This window comes from Lissotriton vulgaris, chromosome 7 (assembly GCF_964263255.1).
Source record: "Lissotriton vulgaris chromosome 7, aLisVul1.2, whole genome shotgun sequence".
Lineage (NCBI taxonomy): Eukaryota > Metazoa > Chordata > Amphibia > Caudata > Salamandridae > Lissotriton > Lissotriton vulgaris.
This window is the reverse complement of record NC_141695.1, coordinates 198,942,147-198,965,735: the sequence shown is the minus strand read 5'-3', so window position 1 is coordinate 198,965,735 and position 23,589 is coordinate 198,942,147. Positions and strand designations below refer to the sequence as shown.

The following is a 23,589-nucleotide window of genomic DNA, read 5'->3' as shown; positions in this document are numbered from 1 at the left end:
CAGCACATCCCTCGGAGTGTGCTTAAAACAGGCATGTTCAAAAAGTACCACGGAAACGTATAAATGGCACTTACTATACTTCACACAAATGTGCCGCTCAAAATACAAACAAAGTTAGAGAAACATCTCTACATGCCTGCCTATGTCGAGTGCACTACACATATAGAATCAAATTCATAAACTCAAATGTTAGCTAACTCAAAACATATTCATATTCATAGAACCACAGTAACCGTCTGCAGACTACCTTACCAATCACAATTCTTACCCAAATCTCAGATGTCCAGGTTCCAACTGCCAAGGCCTTTGATCAAATCAGCCAAACAGGCACTGTACAGCAACGCAGACGAGCAGGATCTCAGTCGGGGACCGGCGCCACCTGGAAGGTCAGATCAGAAGGAAAGGAAGAAAACACCGTGGGTGCCAAGACTCTGGTCACTCAGTGGTAGCGTATGCGTCCATGGCGAGTTTCCAATCATTCGTCACGACCTCTCCTTCGGGCATCCGAGTCGCCGATGAGTCCCTTCGTGGTTGCCAATTTGTGGTATTGGGTTCTCCAGGCCTACATACTCCGCAGAATACCCTCTACACCATAAGAACTGTTGGCACGGAAACTAGAAAATGTAAAAGACAAGTTTATTAAGACCCCATGGGGTGGTGGTACATTCCTACAACACCCTTCGGCAATGCAAGAAGTATCACACCGAACATCGGTGTAAGTCCTTCTTTTATACAGTTTTACAGACATTAAAAGATAGGCGGTACATGGTTACAGAGTTTTAGGTACATATATGGTCATTTTTGGAACACGGCCAACTCATGGGAGGGGTTACAACACCACTGGTCAGTTTGGCGGAACATTCCTAAGTGATGACTGGTCAGTCTGAACTGTGCATGTGCGGGCTTGACCACTACTAAAAATAGCCTTTTGCTGGGCAAACTCGAGTGGTCAGCGGTACAAAGGACGGACAAAAGGGCATGCTGACCACCAGGCGACACATTCGCTAAAATGGCCGCCGTAACATACAAAATGGCGTTTAACAACTAAGGCCAAGATAAGGGAATAACGTGTAGCAAAGCTTAATGCTAACCCAGTCATTGTCAAAATACGACAAAGGTGCACGTGTCCCAAAGACTCGTTCAGCCATAGTCATCGCGTATGTGAGGGCAGCCACACAAAATGGCTGCCGCACACAAAAATGGAACCCAAGGGTTCAAACGAAATCCCTGAATACGTAGTGTTCTCATTGATCGATTATGACGAAAACACTCGTACATACTGCACTCGTCATTTGCGGTCCGCTATATCCGACGACCTTCATTGAACAGGTTCAGAATCTCAGGACCGCAGAACCAAAGAACCACAGAACCACACATACCATAAATATAGATGTAAGTATCACTGCACACTGTGACCAACATTGGTTTTAGAATGAACAGTCCGTGTACCAGAACATATCGTTTATAAGTCGTAACTTATTGCGTCAGAACAGATGGTTTAGTAGGCTTAGCGTAGTGCAAAATGATATACAGTTTTAGAACTTGGAATTTTGCAATCGAATTTAGAGGTTTAGACCGCCATAGTGTATAAGAACATTCAAGCGTTGAAGGTGTGGCACTGAGTACTAAAACATAACGCTTACAACTAAAAGGAAACAAAGGTTGTTTGGTGATGACCACCTAGGTTTAGGAGTCAAAGCATAGTTACAAACCTGAAGGTGTAGCATAGACAACATAAGACAAAGGTTTACACTATTAATGTTTCCATACTGTAAAAGATTGTATTAAAAGGGACGCATATATTAATATGTAGTCAATAAACAATCCTTTTATAATAGTGGACCCTATACTTAATTAAGGCTGCAAGGAATATCGTCATCTGACTATGATGCCCCATCTCCACAGTAAAAGAACATATCTGTAGCCACCTTTTTGTTGTGCCTTAACTGGCCTTATTTTGCCAAAGCCAATACGATTCTACTGCTCTGCTCTTGCATTATCCCAACAGTTTGACCCTTCTGGACAAGATGGATGCCTGCCTATTTAAAGCAGCTCGTGTAACCCAATGAGTGACATACCATGCATCAGTTCCTTCTAGGGAACAAGAGAAAAACCACTAAGACTACATACACAGAAACTGATTAAAAGTCTTGGCTGATGATGCTAAAAAGCATTGCTGATTTATTCCTTTATACCACAAGACTTGCCCCTTTGGAAGACATCTCTGTGCTCACCTTTTCCTTATCAAAAGATATCCTCGGTGGACATATGCTAACACTGGCCTTGTTGGATTGAGACTGACCTTTCGCTCCGTCATCTGTCACACAGCCAAATGGTCTTGCAATTGGGACTTTATAAGTTTGGCCATGCATTTTTGACATTGCAAATAACAAATGACTTTTTGTTTTCGTTTTTAAAACATAAATAAAAGGTATTGTCATTTACAATGCCAATAGCTTAAACTCGCTTAAATGCGGGACCTATTGCATTGCAAATGCTTGTTTATTATATGCCGGGTATATATCAATTAATTTAGGAAGATATATACAGTGAAAAATCGGGATGAAAGACACCTATATATTTCTGAAATGGGAACAAAATATAGAGTTTAGAAACAGTAGCTATTTGCACATTTCCGATACTGAGTACCCATACTAGCATAAGAATTATAGGACATTTTTCAAAGTGACTTCTTTTTTTACACATTGTCTTTCATTTGGAAGGCAAAAATGCATCGAAAGTGAATAGGTAATAACAGTTGCTCTGCAATTCTGCGTTACCCAAAGTCTCCCGATAAAAATGGTACCTCACTTGTGTGGGCAGGCCTAGTGCCCGCGACAGGAAACGGCTCAAAACACAACGTGGACTCCCTTCATTTTTACAGTGAAAACGGACCCTTTTTAGGTCTCGCCTAGGCAGCGCTTGCGTTGTCTGTTCGAGACATGCTGTATTGAGGATATGGGCATTAAGTGCCTCGTATGTTCCGCCCATCTTTACAATTGGCTCATCTTCCTGTCCTTTGTAAATTATGGCTTTTGATTTGTTAATAGGCGTAGTAGTCCCTGCTTAGTACCTCCCCTTCTCCTGTTGTTACCGCCCATAAGGACAGCCCCTCTTACATGTGTCTCTACTCTATAGCTTTCAATTGGAGTTAGGGAGAACTATTTACTTACTGTCTTGCAGAAGCAGGCACAACATGCTGTGCATGCGCATAGCAATTACTGCTGCTTCTTTTATATGGAGCTTGACTCAGCACTGCCTCTTTAAAGCAGCGCTTTAGCGTGTTGTCCAACCCCTCCCGAGTTTTAAATCTTTTTAACTTTTTTTCAACGCTCCATGTGCGCTTTCCGTTTCACAGATGGCGGGATGAAAATGCTTCCCCATCCCTCCTCCCGCAGCCATTTGCTGCTCTGCCCAACCTCCTTCCTCTCTCTCTCTCTTCTGGGTCACTTTTTCCCCTATTTCTTTACATGCTGAAAGCAGCCGCCCGCCATTTCTTTTCGTTTTCATTGCGTTTGTTACAATTGCGTTACCTGTACGGGTGCCGCAATTGCATCAAAAGTGAAGGAATGGGGGAAAAAAATGTTTTTCTATTTCTTTACTTTTGATGCAATTGCGGAACCCACGCGGGTAATGCAATTGTAACAAAAGTACTGAAAATGAAAAGAAATGGCGAGCGGCCACTTTCAGCATGAAAAGTACTGAAAATGAAAAGAAATGGCGAGCGGCCACTTTCAGCATGTAAAGAAATAGGAATAAAAGTGTTAATCTATTTCTTTACTTTTGATGCAATTGCAGCACCGCGCGGGTGCTGCAAGAAATAGATGAACACTTAATTCCTATTTCTTTATTTTTTTATTAGTAGAAATAAGTTTTTTTTTTTACACGTAGGTTCCTGCACTCTGTGTACCCTCGACAATGACTCCAGAACAGTAATGCTTCTTTTAACACACATAAACATGGTGTTGAGTATTCCTTTATTTCTCTCTTCACCTACGTTAATTTCCTTTCTATGGCTGTGAAATGTAATATTTAAAGCATTCCAATCGGGCGACTAAGTAGAGCACCGATTGAGTTACATTATGTGAATTCAACAATTGTTTTGGGAGTACTAATTATTCTGGCCGTTTTCAATTACCATTCCTAAGAGACTTCTTGATCTTGTCTCTTGTCCCATACTTGGTTCACCGTCTGCCTGTGTTTGAGATCACCAGGCCTGCCTGCTCCGGTTTTTATTTCACCTGTTGTCACTTACCTCTTAGGTACGTGGCCATTGTCTGCTTGCGTCTAAGTTCACTGGGCCTGCCTGCTCCTGGTTGCCTCAAGCCTCTGTCCGCTGGGCTTCAAACAGGCCCGTCATGATCTGCCTGTATTTGCTCTTCTTGACTTTAAGCAGGTTCCCGGTCTGCATCATTTCCGGTTGTTTTATCTGCTTTTTCTTAACTTTCGCAGCTTCTTTAAACAGTTGCTCTGATATGTATAGACCTGGATTGCATTTCCTGGTATGACTGGCCTCAAGCAGGGAGTTCCCCACGTCCCATCCTTTGTTAAACAGGCCCCTGAAGATGGCCTCCACTCCATAGGCTAGCTGAGAAGTCAAAAGTCTTTAGGGATGGTAAAGGGCGCAGGTAGCGCCACTTTCAGCTCTTATTTCCTGCACTAATTCCACCTGTTGTGGGGGTGAGGTCGCAGGGTAAAGTGATGGCTAATTGTAGGATGTTCGTAGAGGGGACAGGACAGGGCGCTCACTGCCACCAGTTAATGCCTGGTTGCAAAGAGGATGAGCGGGGCATTAATGCCGCATGTATGCCCGGTTTCACACAGGTGTGTGCACACAGGCTGGAACCCGAGACAGGTGGAAATCGAGATCAGGGCTGGGGCTTATCCAGTCACAAAAGGGGGCAAGATCAAACCTTCCTCCTCTTCAACTCCTCACTCTCCTCTTCACAGTGGCCTTCTACCCCCACCCTCTTACCTTCCACCTCTCCCCTCTCTTAGGCATTTGTTTATTGCTCCCCCCATGTCCCCCCTGCCTACCTTACATGCTTGTATGAGTCATGGAGCGTGTTCTATATGACTTGTCGCCAAGCCCTGTAATATCATATGCTTCTACCCAACTCATCATATTTCATTCATTGACTCAGAAAGATGAATGTCTTTGATGGCCCTGCTTTCATACACACAACTCTGCAGCACACATTTTCTCGTTCCCTTTAAATGCTTTTCTTTTGCTCTTCCGTGGTCTCAATTTCTCTTTCTTCTTTTTTGCTCTTCTGCATCTTCACATTCATTGATTCTTTTCTGTATATTTAATTTGTTCTTCTGGAGTTTCCTTATTTTTAGATCTTTACTTCTATTTTTTTTTTTTCACCTTACCCTTAAATCCCTTCTCTCTTTAAATTCCCTGGTCTATTTCATCCCCTCCGGTCTCCTGTTCTCTTTTCCTGTCTTTCTCCTCTTTCACCAGGTCTTTTCAGTTTATAAAAATAGGGTTATTTACTAATATTTTACGGGAGCGCTTCTGCAAAACGACACAAAGCACTTACGTTGATTCATGTACCACTTTAAAAGCTGCAGGTGCATCGCATTATTGTGCAGCGTAACCCTTAGTAAGAAAAAAATAATAGTTTTGCTTCTTGCTCTCTTGCCTACTCCTCCCCCTTTGCCTCCTTACAAGACTCCAGTATTTGCCCGGCACCCCTTCCTCCCCGTTTGTCTCCATACAAACTCCAGTATTTCCCCCTTACAATCAGCCCACATTGCCCCTGCTTAATGTGTTTTTATTTTGTCTGGTCTGCTTTTGTTAGTAAACACACTGTGCCCTTACCTGCAGCCGTGTCTATAGTAGCCCATATTACACCCAAACTCTACCCTCCGAAGAACCAAAACAAGCATTGCCAATAAGTCTTATAAATGAAAGCACCTCTTAAGTCACTGGTGAGTTTAGGCATTCAATAAGTCATTGTTGATGCACTCTAACACTCACTTGCACCTATTCACCCACTCATTCTTACATCCACTGACTTCCCCATCCGCTGTAAAATAATTACACGAGCTCAACAAGCATATTGCAAGATAAATTAAAAGACTACAAGTTGAAACAAGCAGTGAAAGAGGTGCAGTTACTGCCAGCCTTGCTTCTCGTAACAATCACTATAAGTACAAAGTGCGTGTTTACGTACCGATTGCAGGTTTTCAAAACACATAAATAAAAGACATTGTCATTTACATTGCGAATAGCTCAAACTCTCGCAAATGCGAGACCTATTGCATTGCAAATGCTTGTATTGCAAAGTGCCTAGCTGTAGGTTTTGAACCCTAGCTCTGCCGGCACCTAGGGAAACCTAGCAATTCGATAAATTTTTGAAAACCAGACTCCCAGGGGAATCCAGCATGGGGTGAGTGGCTCTCACCAGGTTCTGTAACCCAGAATCCCTTGCAAACTTCAAACTTTGTCAAGAAAACCACATTTTCCTCATATTTCCGTGGTGGAAAGTTCTGGAATCTACGTGGATCCCCAAAATTCCACGTGCCCCACATTCCCCAAAGTCTGACAATAAAAATGGTACCTCACTTCCGTGGGTGGTTCAAGTACCCGTGACCGGCAAGGGCCCAAAGCGTATTGTGGAGACCTCAAAATGACCTATCGCAAAACGATTTGCATTTGCAAGGCGGGGTCACATGAGTTTTTGGTATCGGGCTTGACGGCCATCTCGGGAAACCTACCAAACACACACATTTCTGAAAACTAGAGACCCGAGGGATTTCAGGGAGGTATGGCTTGCGTGGATCCCCCTTACGTTTCCCTACCCAGAATCCCCAGTAAATCTAAAATTTTGTTGAAAAAATCAAATTTTTCTCAAATTTTAGTGTGGGAAAATTGTAGGATCACCGGGCTGACACAAATTTTCTACCACCCAGCGTTCCCCCAGGTCTCCCGATAAAAATGGTATCTCACTTGTGTGGGTGGGTCAAGTACCCGCGACATGCAAGGACCCAAAACGTATTGTGGAGACTTCAAAATGACCTATTATAAAACGACCTGGTTTTGCGGGTGGGGGGGGGGGGAGCTTGGGGGAAATTGTGTTTTTGGCCCTGGGCGCGCGGCCTTCTAGGGTTACTTGACCCAGCCTCGTGAGTGAGGTACCTTTTGTACGGGAGACCTGGGGGAACGCTGGGTGGTAGGACATTTGTGGATACTTGGAGATTCCAGAACTTTCCCACACAGAAATTTAACAAAAAGTAGATTTGTTTTCCAGCTAAATTTGAGGTTTGGGGTTATGGGGTCCACGCTAGCCATACCTCGCTGGACTCCCCTGGGTGTCTAGTTTTCAGAAATGTGTGTTTGGTAGGCTTCCCAAGAAACCGCTGAGCTCTTCCCCGGCTCACGAGGCTGTTGGGGAGGGGGAGGGGGGGGGGGAAGCAATCCCCCTTGTACCCGCACCGGAGAGGGATTTCTAGTGCCATGTGATCGGACAGCTTGGAAACGTCCTATGCACATGAGCACTGGTGCGTTGGATGGCCCCTGGCCTTCCGACGCACCGAAGGGATTAACAGACCCAAATACTCCCGGCCTCGATTAAGAGCATCAGATAAAGTTTGAGTTGTACAGTAACTTTTTTTTACAACACGTATCGGAGTATCTTAGTACACCCTGTAACCAGCAGCAATAAAATCTGTATTCCTCTGATAAACTTCAGTAGATCAAACTTGTCCAGATTTACCAGTGAAAATGCACATTAAAGACTGGTAAACCTAGATTTTGCACCAAAATACACCTATAATGCCCCATTTAAGAGGACACCTCAAAGAATAGGCAAATATTGTTGCACAAAAACTTGCAGGTATCCCCGCAACATGGCTTGATTGATTGGAGGGGGGATGAAGGCGGGGGGGGGGGGGGGGGGGGGGGGGTTCTGCTCGCCCTAACTAGAATCCACATCACTAGGCCGGAAAGGAAAGTATTTCTTTTCTTTAAATAAACCTCACCCACTCTAGTAGTGTCATGCATCATCATCAGGTTCACTCTGACTCCCATAGGTCAGGGTAGGCTCATCCATGTTCCAGGTAGCTCTTAAAAAAAAAAAAAAAAAGTACTAAGGGGCTTAAGTACAGATTAATAATCCCTCCATCGCTCCAAGGTGTCCCTATATCCGTGGAGAGGTCGGGATGATAAAACTAAATAACAGAGTGTTTAGGATACAATGGTCCTATGACCCTTTATTGTCCAACATATTTCAGCTCTACTCTCATAGGCTTAAACGGGTTCGAGGCTTTCATCAGGGTGATATGACTCACCTCACTAATTTGTTTTGCCATTTGTGCTGTTCTATTCACTTATTATCAAATTCCTTTATTTGGGTGTTCCCATAACCATAAAAGAGTATATCAAACATACAATTAAAATCATAACTCATAACTGCGTATAGTTAAAACAAAGAACATTCTTGATCATTTTACAGAAGAGAAGACCGTGGGTAGAGTGCTCATGTGCTAAAGTGAATATAGATAATCAATGAATCTTAATAATATTCATGTTAGATGAGCGACTTGCAACATATATCAATCTCGTTCAATTTGTCAAGAAGTCACAATAAGTCGATAGGCCTCATTTGAGCTCATTATCACACAGTTAAAAAATCCAAAATTTAATACATTTTACATAAAAAGTATTGCTCATTATCAGGACAGCGTACTAATCCTTTTACCACTAAATTACGTAAGCGAACTGCAGCAGAGAGCAAATTATAAACCATCTGGCATATTTCTTCTGTTTTCAAAAGCTGTAGATTATACAGAGCCGGTCTACATTTCCTCATATTCAAGTCCTTTAATAGTGGGATAATGACAATGGAAGTTTTCTAAAAATGTACCCCAATTCCTTAGAATTGAATAAACCTGAATTGGTTGGGTTCTCCTTCCATCAATACAGCTTTGCAGACCTGCACACCAAAGGATCCCAGTGGATTTCTGGTTCTAGATGATGTGACTCAAGTGTTTGCAGCAAGCATTCGTGATCCCTGAACAGTCTGCAGAATGAATCCTGAATCTACATTGAGTTGATCAAGGAGCGGGTCACTGAAGCATAGTTTGGGCACATGATGTCATACTGCCTTTCTTTGGTGCTAATTTGGTAAACCATAGTAAAATTCACTATTTACTCCTAATCACATCCCAAACTGGACTCAGTAGGTGAGATTCTTGTGAGGGAACATGGTACATTGCTTGCTACAGTCTTATCTGCAGGGGCCAGTATTAGCCTAGTGAATGACTATTCTGTATTGGGAACTGAGATAAATAACATACTACCTTAGGTGGAACCTACATGAAAGAAATGGGGCACATTAAGCCTTATGTTGTTCTATGTCCAGTTATTTAAATTAACGGGAAAAAGCCTACAGGAATTCAGGAATATTAACAATGCATGATTCTTGTTTCCCATATTTATAATTTTCCCAATCAAATGCTCTGATTCAAATAATAAACAGGGCAACTTTTGGGAAAACTATCTTTTCATGTCTAGATCTCAGTTCATTAAGTATAAAATGAGGCCCATATAATTGAGATGCCATTCAGCTTTCATAATGATTAAGACAGTTTAGCATAGATTGGCTTCTTTTTGGAAGAGTTGATAATTAAATCGAACAAAAATGGAAGTCTTTTGGCAAGGATGATAACATTACCCAGAATCCTCTATGTGCTTGCCGATGTCAACTATGGATCTGTGCTTCAAGCAATGTGATGTACTACAGACCAAACTGTGCTTGACCTACAAACACACTACAGGTGTGTTAGAACTACCTAATATCTCTTTCTAGTACTAGAGTAGTAGGGGTGGGTGAGAGTGGGTGGCTTGTAGCTCAATCATTAGATGTTACTACTAAAGGAGCCGGGTTCCACGTTCTAGACTTAATCTGGAATCCCATGACCGATGTCTCCTTTTGTGTGCTTGGAAGGGTGGAGGGGAGTAAAAATATCATTAGCCAATTATGCATTTCAGTTCCAATGAACCATGACTTCGAAGAATCACAGACTCCCAAATCAGTTTAGTTAGTTTATTACGAAGCCAAGTGCAGCTGGACATACAAACACCTCAAGACTGGGGTGTAGAAATACATTGAAACTAATACAAAGCCAAACCTAACAGTGAAGTTAAGGTGGTGCTGCATACACAGAATAACTAATTAAAGAATCAGGATGCAAAAGATTACCGCTCCGACATCCAAAGTCCCCCTCAATGAAGGTTCGTAGGTAAAAAGCATTAATCGTTCCCTACAGTATCGCTAATGTGACATCCCTATTTAGCTTTCCCAAGGCAAGTTCTAACAAGCATTTGCAATGCAATAGGTCTCGCATTTGTGAGTGTTTGAGCTATTGACTTTGCAAATGACTAAGCATTTTATTTGTGTGTTTTAAAAACCTGCGAAGGCGCACTTTGAAACCCTATAGTGGTTTATGGGTTGGAACTGTTACAGTTATTAATGGTACACTTATTACTCTAACATCATAGCGTTTGGTTAATCGTGACCTGTAGGGGAAAAAGAGACTTACTTTGCTCTGCTCTCCCTGTCTTGTGGCTCAGAAGTCTGGTAGGTACGCGCCCCAGAGTGTGGTGCAGCTGTAGTCCGTTAGCGCTGCTTGTGATGCGGGCGGCTAGAAGGTGCGCTACCTTAATGCGCTTGGTAGATAGCACATGTGTGTTTAGTAGTGCACGCGTAGTACTTCAGTGCTGTCTGTAATGTATGTCCTTTGTTTTGGACATTGCCAAGGGAACCCAATGACTGTACTGAACTACTAAAGCCAAAGTGGGTAATGGGCTTTGTGGTTTTTATTGTCCCTGTGTTTGATCCTCACCGCATTCTTTCAGTAGCGTCCATAATGTACGTCGTTTGTTTGGGAGGTTGCCAAGGAAACCCAGTGGTGGGATTGAACTACCAAAGCCCAATAGGATATTTGGGCATATGGTTTTTACTGTCCCGATGTTTGACCGACAGACACAGACCCCCTTCCCCCCCCCCCCCTCCCCCCCCCCCCCGCCTCCGATCTGTAGTAATCTGGCCACTTTGAGTTTTCATACTTGTATTTTATGGTATATATTTTGGTTTCTAAAGACAGACCGTTGTCATTTTTGAGGAACGGATGCATAGATTTGATGGTAAATCCCACAAATGTGTTTTTCATGTGAGGTATCCCCCATTAGGTTATAGATGTTATGTAGCAGGCAGAAAAAATACTGTCCTTATATCTATACCTATAGGTGTGTAAATAAATCTAAAACCAGCAAAGTTTTCTAGTGTTTGTAAAGCGTTCTGATACCTTTTGGGTCGAGTTAGTGCTATATAAAATTCCCTCATTTAAAAAAAAAAAGATATTGGTTTTTTAAATGCTAATTCCTAACTATATCAGACGTGAAACCTATGTTTTTTTCCAATGAATTTCAAGGTTTTCTAAATGCTAATTCTATTAGCGGATAACGTTTAAATATGTTAATATCCTTGTGGGACCACCTGAGCAGCCCTAGGGGGTCAGGGTGTTTCTACCCTGCCCCCTTTTTGCATTCTACACGTTTGTTTTTCTGCTTCTTTTGTGCCTCGGTCTACCGAACACAAGATGGCTGCCCAAACTTCCTGGTTTGGAGTGTTCACAGCCAATCAACGCAGCCCATGCTCGGAAAGGTTTGCGCGCGCTCCTGATTGGCTGGCAGTCGTCTGAAGTATTGAGACCACGCCCCTTTTTACACCATGCTTGTTTCTCAGGGGAACTGAGGCACAAGAGAGCCCAAAACAAGAGTGGAAAATGCAAAAAGGGGGCAGGGTAGAGACCCCCTGACCCTCTAGCCCTTCTCACGGGGTCCCAGAAGGACCCCCAGGGCCAAAAAAAAAAAAATGTTTTCGAAAAATCGCGGAGTACGCTCATGGTGCGCGTACCCCGCGATTTTTCAAATTTCTTTTTTTTTGTATGCCCTTGAGGGTCCTTCTGGGACCCCCTGAGAAGGGCTAGGGCGTCAGGGGTTCTCTACCCTGCCCCCTTTTCGCATTTTCCACTCTTGTTTTGGGCTCGCTTGTGCCTCAGTTCTCTGAAAAACAAGATGGTGGCCAACACTTCCTGGTTTCGACAGTTTGGAATGTTGACAGACAACTGCCAGCCAATCAGGAGCTTGCTCGCGTATGCCGGGGTCCGCGCACGTGCACGGACCCGTGCGAGCATGGGTGCACTCACGGTGTCCCACCTATAGATATAGATATATATACATATTTTTCAAAGTTGATTTTCTCAAAAACTACTGGAGGGATTTACAACATTTTACCAAAAGGGCGTACTCCGTACCAGGCCCTACCATTTTGCCAAGTTTGGTGTAATTCCGTTCATCGGTTCGGGCTGTAGCCTTGTCTAGATGTCCTATGGAAAATTGCATGGGGAAAACACGTTTTGGGACCCCTCTTTTTTCTCGGCCCCCGCTTCACGAATCCCCCCGAAACTTTCAGGGATGGAGCGGAGCGTAACTGGCCATCTTCTTTGAGAAATTTACATAGATTTATTAACCGGCGCCAAAGTTATTCCCAATAGAATGTTGTGGATTTCCCATGGCCACCCCGCTTAGAACGCAGAATAATATATATATTATTATTTTTCTTTTTCCCAACAAAATCCCGAAATCATTCGAGCTCTCACTCCTGGCCAATGTTACCATCTCGCATTAACATAGGGAAACCAGCCTCTGGAATCCAGGAAATCCTTTATTACTCATGCCGACGCGTTTCAAGGCAAAAACCTCTTTTTCTCAGGCAACTGCAAAAACGTGAAACGGGCTTCCTCATTGCTTGCTCTGTTTTATTCTGCCCCCAGTGGGCCACACCCATTACGGTGAATTTGTGGTGCATGCAGGGACTTGTGGTCCAGGAATACATTAATCACCCTCAGTGGGTTCCGTTTTTCACAATAATATTTCATGCCGCATTGTCTTTGTAGTAAAAAAAAGCCCACAGTGGGCCCCACGATGCTTGGCTGGTTGAATTAGTCCACATTAGCTGCGATGTGGCACGGTGGAGAAGCAGACCAGGACACAAAGGTAAGCTGAACACTGAGTGTTTATTATGAACAACCCAAAGCAGGGAATTGTGGGACTTGTAGTTAGTTCCCACTTCTTCATTCTTTCGTGCTTGAAACAATGTGGAATCTTCTGCCTTTTTCCACCCTTATGGCTCTTGAAGGATGTTCTCCCCAGTGAATGGCAGACGCATAAACAAAATAAAGAGAAAGAAAAGGCCTTGTAAGGACAAATACCTTTTTTTAGGAATGGACGCAAGGAGCGGGGAAGTGCTAGGACATATCACCCGGTTCCACCACCAGTGAGTAGGTGCACGTAAAGCGGCACAAACTAGGAGGAACCCCAAGATATTCACCTTCCGGAAGCCAGCCCTTGATTTCTTTGCATTGATGTGGAAACCTGCGGCCTGAAGGGCCTGTAGGACCTGACAGCAATGCTGGAGGTGTTAATCCCAGGTGAGTCTATAGATGACTATATTGTTAAGGTATGCAGAGGTCTATTTCTAATATTACTGTATTTCTTTTTTCAAAGGAAACCATTTAAGGTGTTTATTCTCCGCTTATGGGTGGACACTGTATTTCTACCACAAGCTTGTCCAGAGGGGAACTCTGATTGCTTTGCAAATGCTTGTACAACCAATGTCTGTGGTCAAGCTTTCAGAGTATTTGATTATACTATTTGTGTGATGAGTAAAGCTGTTCAGAGGACTTAGTAGTGGATGACGGAGTTGATACCTGGTATTGAATTTGAATTTAATTTGAATTTAAAAGCATTTATTAAGCGCACGTATACCTAGCGGTTTCTTGGCGCTGAGGATGCAATTGAACCTAGAGAAGGGGGGTGCAGGAAATTAAGACGGAAAGGCTTGCAGGAAAAGATGAGTTTTAAGAGCCTTGCGGAAGTCAGAGTAAAAGGGTATGGATCTAATGGTGGGGGAAGGGAATTCCAAAAAGTGGGACCAAGTACAGCGAATCTCACCCCCCCATCCTTTTTTTCCTGAAGCGTGGTACGGAAAGGAGGGACTGGGTGGAGGAATGGAGTTGTTTGACCAGGGTGTAATTTTTGATTTCGGAATTTATAAAAACTGGAGCAGTTCTGGCTCGGGCCTGAAACGTGGTGCAGCAAAGTTTGAAGAGGGCCCGCTCTCTGATGGGCAGCCAATGCAAGTCGTTTAGTAAAGGGGTGGCGTGGTGCAATTTAGGGAGACCATAGATGAGGCGGGCGGCTTGGTTCTGGACCAACTGAAGGCGTCGAAGGGCATAGGCCGGGACACTGTTGTACAGGATGTTACCGTAGTCAAGGCGAGAACATTGCCATCAGAATGAGTTTTAAGGCAGAGGGGGAAAAGAATCTGGAAATTTTCCTGATGGTGCGACGGGTAAAGAAACAAGAAGATACCACCGTGCTGATCTGGGAGTGCAGGGAGAGGTGTCGGTTCAACGTGATCTCAAGGGTTTTAACTGAGTGAGAGGGTAGGGGAGGGGCACCAAGTGAGGGGGGCCACAACGTGGGGGTCCAGGGACTGGATGTGCCACCGGTAAGAACCCCCTCAGTTTTATCTGGGTTGAGTTTGAGGTGGTTAAAATTCATTCAGTCCCTGATGAAAATCATAACCGATTGAAAATTGTGGATGGACTCAGGCGAGTGGGAAAGGTTAAAGATCAACTGGAGGTCATCTGCATAGTTGGAAACTGTGACCTCCAGTTGCTGTAAAGCAAAAATAAGGGGAAAAATGTACAGGTTAAATAAAAGGGGGGAAAGGGAGGAGCCCTGAGGGACGCCGCACTGCACCTTGCGTGGAGAAGCAGAAAAATCTGCAAGATGAACGGCCTGGGTGCGGTGTCTCCAGAAGGAAGTGAGCCAAGCCAAAGGGGGCCCCCTGATGCCCGCTGCCTCGACACGGGTTAGAAGAATGGAATGATCAACCGTGTCGAAGGCAGCGGACAGATCGAGGAGGACCAGGGCATGGGACCGGTTGGCATCCATCCCCTCCCTGAGTCTACCCAGGACTGAGACCACAACCCTCTCGGTGGAGTGGAGAGGGCGAAAGCCGGCCTGGCAGGAGGCCAGACAACCACTGTCCTCGACAAAAGAGCCGAGGACAGTGGTGATGTGGCATTCCAGGATTTTGCCCAGGTAGGGGAGAAGGGAAATGGGGCGATAATTGGAAAGGGAAGAGGGATCAGCACCAGGTTTCTTCAGGATGGGAATTATTATTGCCGCTTTGTGAAGGTCAGGGACAGAGCCTTTGCTGAGGGAATCGTTGAGGAAAGCCATGGGGGAAGGGGTGGGACAAGCTAGAAAGATCTCTCTCAGAACAAACGCTGGGTAAACATCAGAGGGGGAACCAGATTTAACCCGAACCAACAGGTAAGATAGAGTTTCCCTAGTCAGCGGAGGTATGTGGTCTAGATGGAACCTGTTGGGTGGGGGTTTAGAGGCAGGGGGGAAGTGGGAGGTGGAGGTATGTTAGCCTTGATGGCTACAATTTTCTCAATGAAGAACTTGTTTAGAGAATCACAGAGGGATTGAGAAGGGGGAGGTTTGAGAGAAGTTCTGTCTGATAAGGCCAACTCGTGGACGGTGGAAAAAATTTCCCTCGGACGATTTTCGGCCGAGAGTATTTTGCCCGAGAAATAGTTGGCAACGCACCACGGTACAAAGCTTTGTTAACCTAACTTGTCATGCTCTAGACCCGATATCCACACTGTCTAACTCAAATTTCATATAAACCAATGACAGAATGCAAAGTTATCGTAAATAGTTTTTTTGCAGTAAGTAAACCATGTTTATTACCCTTGATTTACTTAGTCTTCGGTGCTTTTAATAGTCGTTTCCTTTATTTCAAATTTTGAGAATTCATGTGCCTCTTGTCTTTTTACTTTGCATTTTTCAGCCACGAAAAAGGACAAGACACAGAGGAGGGAATAGAGCTTCAAGAAGGTGCGAATTACACATTTTGCAGTTCTTTATACTAAAACTTACTAGAGCAGCGGTACTTAACCTGTGGTCTGGCAACCTCTGGAGTTCCACGACGCATACTCAGGGGGTCTGTGACTGCTTAGAAAATCAAATGATATTAACAGATTTATAAAATGCATGGAAATAAAGAAGTAAAATGTCATTTTAAAACGTTTTGTAAATGTGATGAATTTGAAATTTGGGTCTAACAATTAAGTTGAGACCCTCCAATTGATTCTTGAGACCATTGGCATTAAACAATATATTATGGGGAATGGGTGACCGCAAGTGAATTTAGCACAGCACCAACCTTCCCATTTAAAATTTGGATTTTCTCTTTTTTTTTATATATGTAATATAAAATATTTAATTGTTTGTATAGGTGTTTAGTGATTGCTTGTTTCAGTATTTCTGCGTACTGTTTTGCAGTTTAAACAATTTAAATGATTCAGTGAGAGTCCACGGATTCCAGTAAGGGTTAACTAGGCGTCACAGACATCAAAAGGTTAAGAGCCACTGTACTAGAGCAAGCATTGAGCACTCGGATACTGTTTTTGTTATCTTAAATATTGCATGTCCTTGAAAATGTGCCCATTATTACGTGATAGAAAATAGGAATTACATCAATAGCCTTTTCCTTTGTGGTAGGAAATTGAGAATCACGCTTTCTGTGCCAACTTATGTCTTGCTAAGTAGCACTGCAATTCTTTCTAGTAGAACTTAAATGGTACAGTAGTGATGAGAACTAAACTCAATCATTTGGGTCACTAAAAGCCTATGTCTATTGAATGAATTTTGATTGAAAGGTAAAGGCTATATCCTTTTCCGAAAGAGTGCCCACTATGGAACTCTTATTTTTTTTTAATGCACAATACAGAGAATGGCATATATTTGTTGCACAAACTTCAGAGTACAGTCGCCCACTCTGACTACTGAGGTCTTGTTTGTGGTTTCTCAACCTATATGTACCATCCTCTTTCTTTTCATTGCCTCCTTCCTTGTATCCTTCCTTCTGTCGTCTTTAGAAGTCGAAACAGACCAGAACAGTCCTTGGGTAACTTCTTGCTCACAATACTTTTGTGAGGACATGTGCTAAGGAATTTTCATTTGGCAGGCGGATAACCCACAGCCTTTGCTACACCCTGCTTTATGCTTTAATAGGCCGCAAAGTTAGGCAATGAAAATGTAGAAAGGTGAAACCTGGCTAGGAAAGGCAGACCTAGACTCAAAGAGTATGCCGTTTAAAAACTGTTTAGCAAAGGACTCAAGGACTCATCGCAGGTCAAAATTTGTAACGAAAACAACACTTTCCTTAACCCCTTCGCTGCTAAGCCTCTCCCCCCCCTAACAAACACCCCCCCCCCTCCTCCTTTTTTGCTAAACACCCTGAGAATCCCCGGCCACCGACTTGGAACTCCTTCCTAACCAGTTCACTCTCTTGGCAAACAGAATTTCTGCATGTGTATTAATCTGCAGTGGTCGATACTTATTAAGCCAGAAGGTACACTTATTTTTAAGGTCAACATATGACTCCCATTTCTCCTGGACCAATGAGGGTACCCCCACCAGGACTACCACAAATAGGGCTGATTCAGGGGGGAGATCAATGGTAGGTAAGGTAGCCACATTTTGTGTCGTAGGAGCGCAGACGGTTTTTGCAGTGTAGCTGCTGGTCTACTCCTAACAACCTGGGGCGTCCTCTCGCCCACAGCTACATTCCCACCCCCTGTCAAAGTAGGAGGCGGGGGTATTTATTTATTTATTTATAGCATTTGTAGAGCGCTCTGTAACCCTGCGGGCATCCTGGCGCTTGGGTGCATAGCTAAAAGCTTTGTGGGGACAGGAGCATGGACAAGATGAGGAGCAGAGTGAATTTATTTATTGTGATGGGTTTTGGGAGGATTTTTTGGAAAAAGCCAGGTTTTTACCTTTTTTCCAAAGGTCAGAAGGTCGTTGGTTTTTCTGATGTCAATGGGGAGGTTGTTCCAAAGATGGGCGGCAGCTATACTGAAAGCTCGTCCCCCGCAGGTTGCTTTCTTGATCCTAAGAATGCTAATGAAGTTTAAGGACGAGGATCGGAGAGACCGGGTGGGCTCGTACCACTTAAATTTGTTCTGGAGTGGTCGGGGACCTAGTCCGTGAACTGCCCTGAAAACAATACATAGGGATTTAAAACAGATCCTTTGGTGTATGGGCAGCCAGTGTAGGTCGGCCAGGGCAAGAGTGGTAGAAGATCTTCGCTCACGGGAAAGTGCCAGTTTGGCTGCAGCTGCCTGGACACTTTGGAGTCTGGAAATGAGATAGGCAGGGGATTCCAGCAGGAGAGCATTGCAATAATCCAGGCGGCTGAGGATAGTGCTCCTGACTATGTTGGCTCTGGACTGTGGGGGCAGGTGAGGTAGCAGTCTGCGGAGTCCTCTCAACAGAGGAAACCACAATAGCTGACTCAGCAGAATTGGCCCCGCCCTTATTGCACTAATATTCATAGATTCGGTTGAACTTTGAACTATTGTTGTTTTCTGTTGATTTTACCGTGATCCCACCTGCTTCTGGACTGATGCTAGCGAGAGTTCCAAACACACCAGTCTATTTTCAATAGAGTCCAACCGGTCATATATTGGATGACATAACTTCTTGAAGGTTCCCTCCAGTCTTTTCCAGAACAATGGCCCCAGATCGAAGTGTGCTTCCTCCCCCACAGTTACTTGTTGTCCACTATGCCCTTCATTAGCAAGTGATACAGTCCGAGTATGGCTAGTAAATGACGTAACCACTGGGTCCTCAATTGATGCAACATTTTTAGCAATTTTCGCTTTCCTCCCCCCAGCCTGCATTGATGCCCCGGGACGCTTTCTTTTTGGTAGCACCCCCCTCCTGCTGAGCAAACCCAGATTTTGCATTGCAAGCTGAGCGAGTTTTGATGTTAGGGGAGGGGACTCTTCTTGCAACGGTGTGAGAGGCCATACCCCTAGGGGAGATCGCACTTGCTTCGTGGATAATCACTGGCTGTGGTGAAAAGCTTCTCTCCACCACCCCGAGGGAGGAAGCGTACTCTGGGAATCAGCCTGATGGTGTAACAGCGATCTAGCCCTTGCCAGATTTCCCAGGGACGATCTCTTATCAAAGGGAGTGTCCAGGGATAGTCTCTTTTCTGTGAGTTCAATATCCTTGGCCAAGGCTGACAATACCCTAATAGGAAAGTTATCTAGGGTGCCCAATAATGTACCTCCCGTAGACTTCCTGCCATTTGAGACTGTATTTGGTGAGGTGGCCATGCTTGCTGCGGTTGGCTTGCTACTTTGCACTCTTAACTTCCAAATTGTACCACACCAAAACTCTTATTATAAATCACTGACCTTGGGCGGCTGGAACAGATGTTAGTGGGGTGGCCCGTCCCGTCCTTAACCGGTCTTGAACAGGCTTAAACGGGCCCGCCCTTGGCCCAGGCTTCGCCCGGCTAAATACGCCACCTGGCGCGATGCTATGGCGTCAGTTGCGCCGTGCCACTGGGGCTGCTGGGATATGTAGTCCCAGCGCGGCTGCGGCGGAATCTTTGGCGTTTTTCTCCTTGCCCGTAGTGGCGTCCAGATCAAAGGTGTCCCCGCTCCTTCCTTGCTGCCTGTAATAACTCTCTGCAGTGGCGGCAGAACCAACAAACTCCCCCGCTCCTCAGCGGGCTGCCCCGGTTAAATGCGCCACCTGGCGCGATGCTATGGCGTTAGTTGCACCACGCCGCTGGGGCTGCTGGGATATGTAGTCCCAGCACGGAGGCGGCGGTATCTTTGGCGTTTTTAGGGCTCGGCCTACGTCAACCCTGCGTCAGCAGGGGAGGCGGAGCTCCGAGCTCTTATGTTATAAAAAAAAAAGTTTCTTTAGGGGTCCGGGCTGCCACATTCCTTGGTGCGCGCGCGTTTTTTTGGCATCTGCATAGTGATTCGTCTTCGCTGTGCTGTGTTTTTATTATCCTTGACTCGATAGGCTTAATGTAATTTGTCGGTCGCCATGTTGGCATTTTCTCTGTGGTTACGCGCACAGCAGTGCATTAATCTCAATTAGGAGCTATCAGGGAGGTGCTGTAATGGAATCCAGATGATGTGGGCGCGTTCACCATTCTGCAGTGCGTTTTGGTGGGCGCGCGCCATGCATTATTTTGTTGCTCCTTTCATCTCCGGTTTACTCGGCTAATTTAAATGTTTGAATAGCTGAAATGCTTTTACCGAAATTTTAAATGTTTGTTTGGAATAAAAGGTTTACAGTTTTCAGCTAGCTTGCACCTCCTTGTTTGAACACGGAATGTAAAGCGAGTTTGTTTTAGAGCACTGATAGCCCTGTGAGGTGATACTTCAGGGTCGACATGGTGGGTGCTTCGGGCTGGCTTGCCTGTTTGTTTATTTAAGCGGCTGACATGGTAAGTGGAATATCGAGGGAAGAACACGGTACCAGCTGTATATTTGACTGTCACTCTTAGCTGCGATAAAAATAAGTGGGAAAGTGCAATTTCGGATGATATTGAACATTCACTCATTCCAACAATTATGCATTTAAAAAGATTTTAACTTTCAGGCTTATTGTGAACATTTGAGGGTTACGGGTGGCGAGTTCAGTAAGAGGTAAAGAGTGCGCTTTTCATGCCCTACTTCGGGTTCACAGTGTGAGTTTGGGCGGCTGCGACACCAGCTAAATATAAATCTGGCGCAGTCCTACTGGGCACCATGCTGTATGTCAGTCTATGAGGGAAGGCGCCGTTGTGCTCTGTGCGGTGGTGAAGGATAGGGACATTGTGAACAACGATGGTTGGGAGCAGGAGATGGCCTTCGGGGTGACGGCGTTATGTGCAGAGTGCAGTTTGGTAGTGCAGAGTGGTAGTGCAGAGTGGTAGTGCAGAGTGGTAGTGCAGAGTGGTAGTGCAGAGTGGTAGTGCAGAGGGGTAGTGCAGAGTGCAGAGGGGTAGTGCAGAGTGCCTAAAACACATTTCCATTTACAATGCCATTATCTCTAACTTAAAACAAACCCGAGCCCTAATGCATTCCTAATGCTTGTTCTCCTTGCTTGTAATGGCGTCCAGATGAAAGGTGTCCCCGCTCCTTCCTTGCTGCCTGTAATGACTCTCGGCAGTGGCGGCAGAGCCAACAAACTTCTCCCGCAGGTACCCAGAGTTTATGGATTCCCCTGGAGGAGAGCTAGAAATTAGCCAAAATACAGTTACATTTTGGTGTTTTTTGAAAAATGGGGGGAAAGTGCTGCAGAAGAAAGCATCAGTTTTTCCCCTGCAAATGGTCTTTCAGTCATTGCATTCATTTATAGGTCATTGGCTCAGAATTATTTTTACATCCAACCACTCATCATCAAATCTTTATTCGGTTTTAAATATTAAAACCATAAAAGCACATATTAAATATAAAATACAATATGTCTAATAAAAACAATACTCCGAGATCAACCAGCGAATTAAAATAACTTGTACCAATGGGGATGCAAGAAAATTACTAACTCCAATTTCAAACATGTTACAGGCTGGTTAATCAGAGCTGGATCAGAGTCTGATAGCAGATTAAAAAAATTAAAGTACATAAAACACAGTGATGCATGTCATAGATGAAAGCTTTGTTACAATAAGGGGGTTGAACCCATGCAGTCGCGGGGACCTGGGCAGTATATGGTACATGTAAGAAGGGGGTCCCCGCAAGGGAGACGTGTTCAACACACACTGAATATACTTTAAAACTAACAAACGGGAATACAAAGAACTTAAAGGTATTGTCATTTATTATCAACACCACGGGATTGCTTCACATGCAAAAATTATGTAGCCCCAAACAGGGAATGGAATGGAAGGGAAAGGGAAGGGGGGTGGTGCTCGAAGGAGTGTAAAGTTCAGGAAGGATAGGCACAGTCAAGAAATCATGTGGTAAGTACAAATGCTTCCAACAAAATCGTAACAATTCAGATACACAAGCCTAAAATCAAGGCATCCATTGATGAACTGTTAACAAATGACATTCAACGGTCACACAGTCAATTTGGAACTGTTAAGGGCATTTCCCGGAAGTCCAAGAAGAAAGCCGTCGACGTTTCGACCCCTATCTGTAGGCTACGTTAAGTCCTTTGGCGGGGTCTTCATCAGGACATATACAGGAGGAGAGTAGGGTGGGGCAATCCTATCTGAAAAAATAATAAAATAAAAAGGGGGGGTCAGCTATCTAAGTTGTAACAGTACATTACGGGCATCTCATTAGACAGTAATGGAGAATTAAGGTAATAATTGATGAAAATTACCATGGAGTCGAGGCCCAACTGGGCTCTAGACGTGGAGGTTAGACGAACTACACAAAAGTCGTAGTCCATCTCAGCGATATTAATTCGCGAAACTACAGAGGAGAAGGAGTGAAATGGACAACCAGTTAAATGGTTAATTGTCGTCATACATATGCTACTGGGTTAAAAAACCTTATAAAAAAAACCTTATAAAAACCTTAACCCATTCAGCCGAATGGTAAGTGTAGTGTAGCTCGTAAAGGTCTCTTTTAGAACGAGGGCGCACATGAAGTGCTTGGACTGGGAAGTCCAAAATCCACTGAACTTGAGGATCTGTACATTCATTGTAGATCTATACACTGAAATGGCCTCAAACGGCCTATGAGTTACACCACGACTGACACCACATGCATTACATAAAGGGCCACAAAGTCGGCTGTCTTTAAGGATTACTTACATAAAACGGTGACCAAGATGGATTGGGCTACCGGGGCTTAAAGTACTGTAGATCGCTATGAATAGAAAAGCAAGGCTACATTGTGGGCTTTGCAAAGCAAAAACAAGTGTCAAATTACAAGATTTGCCACGGAGCGTGTGAAAGAATCACAACAGCCTCACATACCTATAATTGAAGAGCGGGAGATCAGAATAGCCAAACAGTCTTTCGTAACAGCACGTCAGCGCTCTGGATTAGAGTCATCAGCAGACGTCCGATACTCCGCACTCCTATGAATGACAACAGCCGAGGGACGGGCTGCCGCTCCGTCAGCCTCGATAAGGGGTTAACCTACGGAAGAGACCGGGGATATCGGTCAAGAGTCAGGATTTATGATTAGCCGTGAATTAATTGCAGAGGCGCGATCCCAATATCACGTACCCAGAGAAGAGGCGCTTGAAACCGCGTCTGTCGGCAGGAACTCCGCAACAACCGCTACGCGGAGTTTAGGGGCGGAGTCAGTTGAAATGTCCCAGCAGAGGAAAGGAAAGAGTTACTTAATCCCTGGGCGATGCCTGCTGTATTCACAATACAGGGGGCGTATTGTCCCGGGACCCATTCCAATATATTCCGTTAGACTTACAAATTTAATAGTACATACGGCAACATTAATCTAAACTGAGTTACACACGTGCAACCATCTCGCAGGAGGTTGTTAACGAGTGTTAAAATCAATAATGTCGTTCAGTATCAAAAAATGGTCAGTTATGGACATCCATACAAGAAATAGTAATTGTCCCAACAGAAATTAAACTCATGCAACAGTCTCATAGGAGGTTGTAAACGAGTTTAGTTGATCATAATAAATACTGAAAGTACACCGTGTCAA

The 23,589-nt window shown here is 44.4% G+C and overlaps 1 protein-coding gene across 3 annotated transcripts in view; it reads left to right on the top strand.

Moving 5' to 3' along the window:
• Nucleotides 1-23,589, top strand: part of USF2 (upstream transcription factor 2, c-fos interacting) — a 203,705-nt gene that overhangs the window by 21,724 nt on the left and 158,392 nt on the right. For all 3 annotated transcript variants that reach the window (XM_086929938.1, XM_086929939.1, XM_086929940.1), the window contains exon 2: nt 15,945-15,991. In XM_086929938.1, the coding sequence (XP_086786064.1) occupies nt 15,945-15,991 (47 nt within the window). The remainder of the gene's footprint in view (nt 1-15,944; nt 15,992-23,589) is intronic.